The sequence below is a fragment of the Lipophrys pholis genome, assembly GCF_963383615.2.
Source record: "Lipophrys pholis genome assembly, contig: SCAFFOLD_43, whole genome shotgun sequence".
NCBI classification, from domain to species: domain Eukaryota; kingdom Metazoa; phylum Chordata; class Actinopteri; order Blenniiformes; family Blenniidae; genus Lipophrys; species Lipophrys pholis.
Genome location: NW_028292000.1, coordinates 1,943 through 13,747, shown reverse-complemented (window position 1 = coordinate 13,747; position 11,805 = coordinate 1,943). Strand labels below are relative to the sequence as shown.

The 11,805-nt window shown below is 42.2% G+C and overlaps 1 protein-coding gene across 1 annotated transcript; it reads left to right on the top strand.

Moving 5' to 3' along the window:
• Positions 1–556: 556 nt before the first annotated feature.
• On the top strand, positions 557–11,568 carry LOC308128302 (protein NLRC3-like; the record flags this gene model as incomplete). The annotated part of the gene is made up of 5 exons (XM_080494001.1): positions 557–2,361; positions 2,442–2,615; positions 7,934–8,101; positions 8,366–8,548; positions 10,410–11,568. Coding segments are annotated over 5 exons (2,583 nt in total), but the record flags the coding sequence as incomplete, so codon positions are not given.
• Between the last annotated feature and the right edge of the window lie 237 nt (positions 11,569–11,805).

Here is an 11,805-nt window from a genome sequence, read left to right as displayed (position 1 = left end):
GCTTTATAAATACATTGGATTGGATTGGATTGGATTTAGTACATTTCACAAGTTTTTCCAGTAATAGTCAAATTTGTATGTTTAAAAACACCTTTCCCAACCATTTAAATCATTACCTCATTACTAACGTCTGCTTCATTTTCCTTTATCTCACTTTGACCTCGCATAGTCAAACACAGATCATTAAAACACATTAACACACACACACATTTATAGCTGCTGCATTGAAAGCTGGCTGCACTCTGCTGCTTTGTTATTTCACATCTGGTAAAACCATTTTCTGAGTCCATCCAGAGAACACAGGTCATTTCCAGGTCCGACACAGAAAGTGTGAAACAGGCAGAAAGTCCAAAACAAGCAGCAGAGAAGAGGAGACACAAAGAGAGTTCCTGGACTCTGCTGCTCATGTGATGCAAACATCTGCATCAGATCAGAGGCTGTTTGGTCTCCACTGAGGAGCTGGATGGAGCTGATGGAGGAGAAACATCTCCACTAACACACTGTCATCTTCACATTCAATGTCAAACACACTCAACTCATTCCTGCTTTCTTCTTTTCAGGAACTTCTGCTGGAGTCTGCCAACAGAAGGTGAAATGTGACCTGAAGAAGAGGTTCCAGGTTGTGTTTGAGGGGCTCTCTAAAGCAGGAGAGTCCACCCTCCTGAAGCAGATCTACACAGAGCTCCACATCACAGAGGGAGGGACTGCAGAGGTCAATGAGGAACATGAGGTCAGACAGATTGAAACAGCATCCAGGAGAGCAGCCAGAGCAGAAAGCAGCATCAGACCAGGAGACCTCTTTAAAGCCTCACCTGGAAGCTCTCCACCAATCAGAACAGTGCTGACAAAGGGAGTGGCTGGCATTGGGAAAACAGTCCTGACACAGAAGTTCACTCTGGACTGGGCTGAAGACCAAAGCAACCAGGACGTCCACTTCACATTTCCATTCACCTTCAGAGAGCTGAATGTGCTGAAGGAGAAGAAGTTCAGCTTGGTGGGACTTGTTCATCACTTCTTCACTCCAACCAAAGAAGCAGGACTCTGCAGCTTTGAAGACCTCCAGGTGGTCTTCATCTTTGACGGTCTGGATGAGTGTCGACTCCCTCTGGACTTCCAGCACCCTGAGATCCTGACTGATGTTACAGAGTCCACCTCAGTGGATGTGCTGCTGACAAACCTCATCAGGGGGAACCTGCTTCCCTCTGCTCGCCTCTGGATCACCACACGACCTGCAGCAGCCAATCACATCCCTCCTGACTGTGTCGGCATGGTGACGGAGGTCCGGGGGTTCACTGACCCACAGAAGGAGGAGTACTTCAGGAGGAGGTTCAGAGAGGAGCAGCAGGCCAGCAGGATCATCTCCCACATCAAGACCTCACGAAGCCTCCACATCATGTGCCACATCCCAGTCTTCTGCTGGATCACTGCTACAGTTCTGGAGGAGGTGTTGAAGAGCAGAGAGGGAGGAGAGCTGCCCAAGACCATGACTCAGATGTACATCCACCACCTGGTGGTCCAGGCCAAAGTCAAGAAGGTCAAGTATGATGGAGGAGCTGCCACAGATCCACACTGGAGTCCAGAGAGCAGGGAGATGGTGGAGTCTCTGGGAAAACTGGCTTTTGATGAGCTGCAAAAAGGAAATCTGATCTTCTATGACTCCGACCTGACAGAGTCTGGCCTGGATCTCAGAGCAGCCTCACTGTACTCTGGAATGTTCACACAGGTCTTTAAAGAGGAGCAAGGCCTGTACCAGGACAAGGTCTTCTGCTTCATCCATCTGAGCCTTCAGGAGTTTCTGGCTGCTCTTCATGTCCATCAGACCTTCATCAGCTCTGGAATCAACCTCCTGGATGAACAACAACAAACCTCCTGGTGGTCAAAAGTCCTGATGAAGAACAATCTCCACCATCTCCATCAGAGAGCAGTGGACGAGGCCTTGAAGAGTCCAAATGGACACCTGGACTTGTTACTCCGCTTCCTCCTGGGTCTTTCACTGCAGACCAATCAGAGTCTCCTCCGAGGTCTGCTGACACAGACAGGAAGTAGCTCACAGACCAATCAGGAAACAGTCCAGTACATCAAGAAGAAGCTGAGTGAGAATCTGTCTGCAGAGAGAAGCATCAATCTGTTCCACTGTCTGAATGAACTGAACGATGGTTCTCTGGTGGAGGAGATCCAACAGTCCCTGAGATCAGGACGTCTCTCCACTGGTAGACTGTCTCCTGCTCAGTGGTCAGCTCTGGTCTTCATCTTACTGTCATCAGAAGAAGATCTGAAGGAGTTTGACCTGAAGAAATACTCTGCTTCAGAGGAGGCTCTTCTGAAGCTGCTGCCAGTGGTCAAAGCCTCCAACAAAGCTGTGTACGTGGGTCATGAACAAATATGTAGAACTGAGTCCATGACAAACATTGAACTGGTTTTCATTGTTGCTTCTTCTTCAGGTTGAGCAGCTGTGGTCTGTCAGAGAGAAGCTGTGGAGCTCTGTCCTCAGTCCTCAGCTCTCAGTCCTCCAGTCTGACACATCTGGACCTGAGTGACAACAACCTGCAGGATTCAGGAGTGAAGCTGCTCTCTCCTGGACTGGAGAGTCCTCACTGTAAACTGGAAGCTCTCAGGTTCTGACATTATTGATCATTAATATCCACCACTCTCTGTTCTCCTGCTCACATCTCTAGAACATCAGTAAAACATCTCAGTAGAACACTGCAGCCTCTTGATATTTTCTCCTCTATTAATCAGGAAGTAAAACTACAAAGTAAAGTTTCCAGTGTAAGTTCAGGTGGAGAGCAGCAGCTTTACTTCCTCCACTCACTGTGTTTGTGATGCTCCATGTCACAGAGTTCTGCCTCAGACTCTGACACCGACACGACTACGAGCAAGAACACCACACATGAGACAAGCCCAGCAGCAGCAGGACACTCACTTCAGGTGTGCTCCTGTGGCTGGATGAAAATATCATCACTTAGGAGGCTGAGGATCCACCAAGGAAAGAGAGGAGGACGAGAGAGCAGAGGCAAGAGCCTCACAGTGACCAGTACTTCTTATGGAGCAACCAGTCAAATCAGTGGAGTGAAGCACAGCGACGGGACAAAATAGAATAGAATAGTTTATTCTAGTGATGGCCAGATGAAGCTTCATGAACCACTGTCTTTACTTTCTGACCCTCACACAGAATCTGTGTAGTTTTCTTCTTTTCATTTTAAATGAATATAATCTTAGGAATCCTACTGTCACTACTTGCTGTCTTATTAATGTGTAGAAAGGTGAATGAAATGTCGACCTCTTCTATGTCAGGAACTCTGAAATTCTTCATCCTTTATGATTAATTGTGTTAATTGTTATTATTTTTACTATGAATTCAAATTCTAAATGAATAGTTTTGTACAGTCTATCTTGATGAGACTGATATAAATTGGCATCATTTCCTGTTAAACAGGTGGTGCCCCGAGGTTTTCTGATGCACATCAGATTCCATGTTTTGTTCATGATTCATGACTCTTTGATCAATACTAATCAGTGTTGCCACAGTTAGTTTGAAAAAGTAATCCAAGTACTGATTACTAGTTACTCCTTTTTGCCACAAACTCAGTTCTGATCACTGCCTGGCCTCCTGATGATAGATATTTCACCTTTAACCTTCATTAAACTAGTGATCTATTTATATATTTGCACTGTCTGCTCTATCTGCTCTATCCAACCTTTTAATTACCCCCCTCTGGGGCAAATAAAGTATCTGATTGATTGATTGATTGATTGATTGATTGATTGATTGATTGATTGATTGATTGATTGATTGATTGATTGATTGATTGATTGATTGATTGATTGATTGATTGATTGATTGATTGATTGAAAAAAAAATACAAAAAGAGTTCAACATCTCTGCAGTTCTTGTTGCAATGATATGGTTTAGTGTTGACATTTCTTGGTTCCAATTCTTTTGTGTCACCTGAATTAGTGAGAGTGAGTTTGTCTGTGATTGGCTGAGAGTGGAGAAGGGGGCGGGTCAGGTCGGACTGCATGCTCTGTGTGTGTCTGTTAGTTTGGAGGAGAGAACGAGCAGCCGCTTCTGTTTAATAGTAAAGTGTCTTTGTAGAGAAGAATCTCTTCCTGCTGGACGCAGTAGTAATGCTACAATAGTAATGCTGCAATAGTAATGCTAAAATAGTAATGCGACAATAGTAACGCTACAATAGTAATGCTACAATAGTAATGCTACAATAGTAATGCGACAATAGTAACGCTACAATAGTAATGCTGCAATAGTAACGCTACAATAGTAATGCTACAATAGTAATGCTACAATAGTAATGCGACAATAGTAACGCTACAATAGTAATGCTGCAATAGTAACGCTACAATAGTGACGCTACAATAGTAATGCTACAATAGTAATGCTACAATAGTAATGCTACAATAGTAACGCTACAATAGTAACGCTACAATAGTAACGCTACAATAGTAATGCCACAATAGTAATGCTACAATAGTAATGCTACAATAGTAATGCTACAATAGTGATGCTACAATAGTAACGCTACAATAGTTATGCTACAATAGTGACGCTACAATAGTGACGGTACAATAGTAATGCCACAATAGTAATGCTACAATAGTAATGCTACAATAGTAACGCTACAATAGTAACGCCACAATAGTAAAGCTACAATAGTAACGCTAAAATAGTAATGCTACAATAGTAATGCTACAATAGTGACGCTACAATAGTAACGCTACAATAGTAAAGCTACAATAGTAACGCTAAAATAGTAATGCTACAATAGTATCGCTACAATAGTATCGCTACAATAGTATCGCTACAATAGTAATGCTAAAATAGTAATGCTACAATAAAAAACGCTACAATGGTAAGGCTAAAATAGTAATGCTACAATAGAAATGCTACAATAGTAACACCACAATAGTAATGCTACAATAATAATGCTACAATTGTATCACTACAATAGTAATGCTACAATAGTAACGCTAAAATAATCATGCTACAATAATAATGCTACAATAGTAACACCACAGTAGTAATGTTACAATAGTAAGGCTACAATAGTAACGCTACAATAGTAACGCTACAATGGTAAAGCTACAATAGTAAAGCTACAATAGTAATGCTGCAATAGTAATGCTGCAATAGTAAGGCTACAATAGTAACGCTACAATAGTAAAGCTACAATAGTAACGCTAAAATAGTAATGCTGCAATAGTAATGCTGCAATAGTAAGGCTACAATAGTAACGCTACAATAATTAGGCTACAATAGTAACGCTACAATAGTAAAGCTACAATAGTAACGCTAAAATAGTAATGCTGCAATAGTAATGCTGCAATAGTAAGGCTACAATAGTAACGCTAAAATAATCATGCTACAATAATAATGCTACAATAGTAACACCACAGTAGTAATGTTACAATAGTAAGGCTACAATAGTAACGCTACAATAGTAACGCTACAATGGTAAAGCTACAATAGTAAAGCTACAATAGTAATGCTGCAATAGTAATGCTGCAATAGTAAGGCTACAATAGTAACGCTACAATAGTAAAGCTACAATAGTAACGCTAAAATAGTAATGCTGCAATAGTAATGCTGCAATAGTAAGGCCACAATAGTAACGCTACAATAATTAGGCTACAATAGTAACACTACAATAATAATGCAACAAAAGTAATGCTACAATAGTAATGATACAATAGTAACGCTGCAATAGTAACACTACAATAGTAAAACTACAATAGTAATGCTAAAATAGTAACACTACAATAGTAACACTGCAATAGTAACGCGCATGGACTTAATATAAGAAGTAACTTTAATCTGATTACTGGTTTGGAAATAGTAACACGTTAGATTACTCATTACTGAAAAAAGTGGTCATATCACTGTTACTCATCATCATCAACAGTCAAATTGCCTGATGTACAACCAGTGTTCCCAACAACATCAACTGTTTACAAACCAATCAGGACAACAGACTGTAATACAGACGGGTTTGGACTGAGGACTTAATGGAGTTACCAAAATAAACTTAATGCACTTTTCCTCTAGTTCCTACTATAGGAGCCATTTAAGGTTTCATATGGGTTTGTTTGTTTCTGTTTGTGTGTGCCCTATTATTGACTGGCCATTTGGGTTTAGAATGTATGTTTGCCCACTAGGTGGAGCTAGGGCAAGGTGGAGGTTCTAAAGCCTCCACCTAATCGATGCCAGGTGTGCAGACACAGTTTGTGAACCGGGCCAGGGAGAGTGGCAGTAGGAGGAAACATTTATTGTGTTAGAGGAACTCAGTATTCGGCGAGTCATTGAGGACAGGAATCAACAATTGGACTGTGGATATCAAATAAATACTTTGACATGTCCAAAGGAAAAACTGCTGATTGGACCTGATCAGTGTTGCTCCTGAATACGTTCTAAACAAGTTACCTGTCCTCACCAGAGGGGCACCTTAAATAGGTTAAGGTGCTGCTCCACCTCCTCAGCCTTCCTCCACTTGACTCTACTCACTTTTGACACTTTTCCACAACACATGATGGTCCCTGCTACCAGGTACTTTCATGGTAGACCGTAGTACACTGAGGTTCCAAGCGAGCGAAGACGAGGAGACGGCAGGCTGCTCATTCACCCACCATTTTTTAAACCAGAACACAATAAAAAACAAAAAACAACCAAAGTCTGCGGCTGTCCTGGTGAATGCTGTTTAACCACATTTCCATTAGAATTTAAAGTATCGTATGGTTTGTTTTTCTTATTTTAACATCAGTAGCTACTAACAGCTTGTGGCAGAAGTCACCAGTTAACAGGAGCACCAGTGAAACCGAAACACCGGACAGTGAAGCATCACATCGGGGTGATTACTTGTGCATGACGAGGAAAGCTCCGATGACTCCGCCCACGCCGTGGTCGTTCTGTTGTAATGGAAAACAAGTGAGGCTGAGTGGAGTAGAGGCAAGGCCAGTAGGGTCAAGTGGAGTAAGGCTGAGTAGGAGCTGGTGGAAAAGAGCTATTTATTACAAGTGACTGGGAATCAGAATATCTAGACAACAATGTGAATAAAGCTGTAAGAAATGCAGAATTAGGAAGAAAAGTTAAACAAAGAAAACAATAACAAAGATCATCTATTGATCAAAGAAGGATTAAAAGATTCTGTCAAAAGGAAAAAATACATGATACAGAGAATCTATAAAACACAAAACTAAAGAAGTGGCAAAAAAATAAGTGAAATATAAAAATACTTTAACTACTACTGTGAGAATGTTCATGAATCTACAAAAATAAAAGTGGTGAAATCTAAGAAAAGAAGAATCCTATTAAAGACACATGGACTCTATTAAAGAGTGTAAAGAGAAAGACCCAGAGACATTTCATTAGTAAGGAAGAAATCATAGAAATTATTATCAAAAGTAAAACCAAATCTTCAGATTGAGACTAAATGGAGATGAAACCAGTAAAGAGGGTGATTGAGTTTATCTCCAAACTACTGACTCACATCTGGAACCTTTGTCTTTCCAAACTGGACAATTTCCTGACAAAAAGACTCAAATCAAAGTGAAGTACAAAACTAGAACCAAAGAAGATTGAACAAACTCCAGGACAATGTCTCTGCTCCCACAGTTCTCACAAACTAAACCATGAATGAATGAATGAATTGTGTCTCTCAGAAGAATGATTGTCTCCACTGTCCCCGTCTCTCCAACCAAACACTCTGTAATGAATAGAAAGAAGTAGCAGGACGTCCAGCTCCACTCCACAGCTTCACTTCAACATCTGGAACTGAAGACATGAACAAAACATGTGGACCTCCATGTCCTCTCCTTCACGTCCACATGAAGACAAAGTCAAACCCAGAGAAGACGATCTGAAGCTCTGCGGTCCAACAAAGACCTCATAACAACGTCCTCTCCTCTCTGTGTCTCATTACAGCCTTTCTTCATGTCAACTCTCCGACTGTGAAGTGATCTCCTCGGCTCTGAAGTCTGACTCCTCCCATCTCAAACATCTGGACCTGAGTAGGAACCAGCTGAAGGATTCATCAGTGAAGGTTCTGTGTGCTGGACTGGAGAGTCCAAACTGTAACCTGGAGACTCTGAGGTCAGTTCACTGTCTGAAGTTAGAATGTGTTGAAGTCAAACCACTGAGAGGAGTTTAGGAGGATCCAGATGTTGGAGGACAGAGATGGACTGAGCTCTGCAGCATGTTAGTGATCAGCATGTTGATGAGACTCTTCTCCTCCTGGTGGCTTCAGCTGTTTGGACTTTACATTTCTAAACTCTTCCAGTCTGAACCTTCTTCAGTCTCAATGACTTCAACATCAAACTTTGTCCTCTAATCTCACTTCTTTCTCTCTTTATTCAGGTTGAGGGGCTGCAGTTTGTCAGAGATCAGCTGTTCTTCTGTGGCCTCAGCTCTGAAGTCCAACCCCTCCCTCCTGAAACATCTGAAACATCTGGACCTGAGTTGGAACCAGCTGCAGGATTCAGGAGTTGAGCAGCTGTGTGGTTTTCTGGAGAGTCCACTCTGTAGTCTGGAGACTCTGAGGTCAGACTCCATGTTTGAGTTTGTGTGCAGTGAAAGTTGTGTTGACACTAAAGGTCAGACATCAGGCTGATATGAGATGATCCACACTGAGGATCTCCATGAGAAACTGAGACTTCTTCTCTGGGCTTTAGTCCTGTGACTGAGGCAGAGCCGTGTGGAGCTCCACATTTCAAAGCTTGGTAGAAGAAGCAAGGTGCTGCAGTGGAGAATTCTCCGTCAACTGGGGCTGCAACTAACTATTATTATAATAATCGATTAATCAGTGATTATTTTTAGATTAATAGATTAATGGGATAAAAAACAAAAACATTTCAAATAGTAGGACCAGTTGATATTGGACAAACCAAACACTAAATATGTTCTGGTTATTTAAAAGCACATAACTTAACCAGTACAAAGATGTATACAATATATATACATAAGTACATGTATATAAGATGTATACAAGGTACTTATTAAATCAGATTTAATGTACTTCAGGGACCACATACAGTCCAGTTTCATCCTGAGTGGACCAGACTGGTACAATATTACTATAATAACCTTTAAATTTACACTTCAAAGTTTTTCTTTGTTGTTGTCACAGTGGATGTAATGAAATTATCTATATATTTACAAGATCTAACAGTTAGTCCTGAAAATGACAACAATCTCAACATTAAGTCAATTTTAATGAAACATTGAGGAGCAAAATACAAAGAAATGTGAAAAAGAAAGTTGTGTAAATCCTCTATAAGCTCCTTGCTTGGTGGGACCAGATTAGAGCCTCTGGTCAGTTTGGGCCTCATGTTCTCTGCTGGAAAGGGAAAGTGAAACTAAAGGAGAGCAGCTCCACAGAGCAGCACTGGGCTGCAGGGAGGCGGCCAGAATTCACCTCTCAAACTAACCTCCTGACACCACAATGTCTGAATATTACAATAATCTGCTCCAGACCAAGTATTCTGGTCCTTTCAGTGTCGCTCAGCTTGAGATTTAGCAGGAGAACCTGTCTGTTGTCCTCGTCAGGCAGGTTGTCCTCATTAAGGTGTGTTAACAGGTAAATATGTGTCCGTCCACAGTGACGTGTCCAGGACAGGGTGGAGCTCTGACCTGGTCCTCAGAGGTTCTACTGTATCTGAAGAACTGTGTGTGTGTGTGTGTGTGTGTGTGTGTGTGTGTGTGTGTGTGTGTGTGTGTGTGTGTGTGTGTGTGTGTGTGTGTGTGTGTGTGTGTGTGTGTGTCTGTGTGTGTGTGTGTTTATGGTTGTGTGTGTGTCTGTGGTTGTGTTTGTGTGTGTGTGTGCGTCTTTGTTTGTGTGTTTATGGTTGTGTTGTGTCTTTCTGGTTCATTGTGTGTGTGTGTGTGTGTGTGTGTGTGTGTGTGTGTGTGTGTGTGTGTGTGTGTGTGTGTGTGTGTGTGTGTGTGTGCGTGTGCGTGTGTGTGTTGTGTGTGTCTGTATGTGTGTGTGTTTGTGTGTTTATGGTTGTGTGTGTGTCTTTGTGGTTGTGTTTGTGTGTGTGTGTGCGTCTTTGTTTGTGTGTTTATGGTTGTGTGTGTGTCTTTCTGGTTCATTTGTGTGTGTGTGTGTGTGTGTGTGTGTGTGTGTGTGTGTGTGTGTGTGTGTGTGTGTGTGTGTGTGTGTGTGTGTGTGTGTGTGTGTGTGTGTGTGTGTGTGTTGTGATCCAGATGTTGGAGGACAGAGATGGACTGAGCTCTGCAGCATGTTAGTGATCAGCATGTTGATGAGACTCTTCTCCTCCTGGTGGCTTCAGCTGTTTGGACTTTACATTTCTAAACTCTTCCAGTCTGAACCTTCTTCAGTCTCAATGACTTCAACATCAAACTTTGTCCTCTAATCTCACTTCTTTCTCTCTTTATTCAGGTTGAGGGGCTGCAGGTTGTCAGAGATCAGCTGTTCTTCTGTGGCCTCAGCTCTGAAGTCCAACCCCTCCCTCCTGAAACATCTGAAACATCTGGACCTGAGTTACAACGAGCTGCAGGATTCAGGAGTTGAGCAGCTGTGTGGTTTTCTGGAGAGTCCACTCTGTAGTCTGGAGACTCTGAGGTCAGACTCCATGTTTGAGTTTGTGTGCAGTGAAAGTTGTGTTGACACTAAAGGTCAGACATCAGGCTGATATGAGATGATCCACACTGAGGATCTCCATGAGAAACTGAGACTTCTTCTCTGGGCTTTAGTCCTGTGACTGTGGCAGAGCCGTGTGGAGCTCCACATTTCAAAGCTTGGTAGAAGAAGCAAGGTGCTGCAGTGGAGAATTCTCCGTCAACCTCTGACACGCTCCATGTTGAGCTTCAGCTTTCAAAGCAGGCTGATCTCTCCTGGATGAAGAGTCACTGATCTCCCAGCTGGAGCTCCAAACTCTCCCTCACTCTGCCATTGTTGCCCCCCTGACCCAGTGTGTGTCATGTAGGGGTGTGATTCCATCCTGTAATAGGAAACAAAGAGGCAGACCACTTGAGCTGGTGTTTGGCTCGGCTGCAGGATTTAATATGCTGCTGCCTCTGTGCAGCTTTTAGGCTCCTTCCATCGCCATGCGCCCTCTGCTGGCCTTTTAGAGTAACACACTACTGCTTTCGCCTGAAAAGTACTACTCTGTTTGAGCCTTTTAAACTCTATTTGAGACACAGTAAAATAAAATATATCTATAGGGGGGTCTAGTTTTAATCACTTTGAACTTATTTAATTTATTGTTTTAACCCTGAGCTGTAATTTAGTCCTATTGACTTTTTAACATCTTTTAAATACGCTTTAAATTGCTGCACCTTTTTTTAATCCTTAACACCGGGGCTCCTCAATTAGTTTTCCTCGAGGGCCAAAATCAGAGCAACATGCCAAACCAAGGGCTGGAACATCTGCAGGTATTCTGCACTCTGGCAGTAAAAGATTTTTTAATTGCAGATGTTTGAGCTGATGTGACCATTATGAGGGACCGAGCAGAAAGACCAGGACCTCCAAAGGAGGCCAGGACCTGGAGGCCAGGACCCTGTTGTATTTGGAATGTTTCTTATTATTAGTTTTTTGCAAAAAAAAAAAAAAAAAAAACCTGTATAAAACCCCCCTAAACATGCTCAAAAACTCACCAAATTTGGCACGATCATTAAGCCCCAGAGAGCCAAAATGTCTCTCTAGCGCCACCTAGAAAAACCAAAACGGTGACCAAAGCCCATAGGAATGTCGTAGAGAGATCAAACAGAAACTCAATTGTTCGTCTCATCGAGACCTAAAAATCACGTACTGCTACCCCTGACTTAAATCTGAC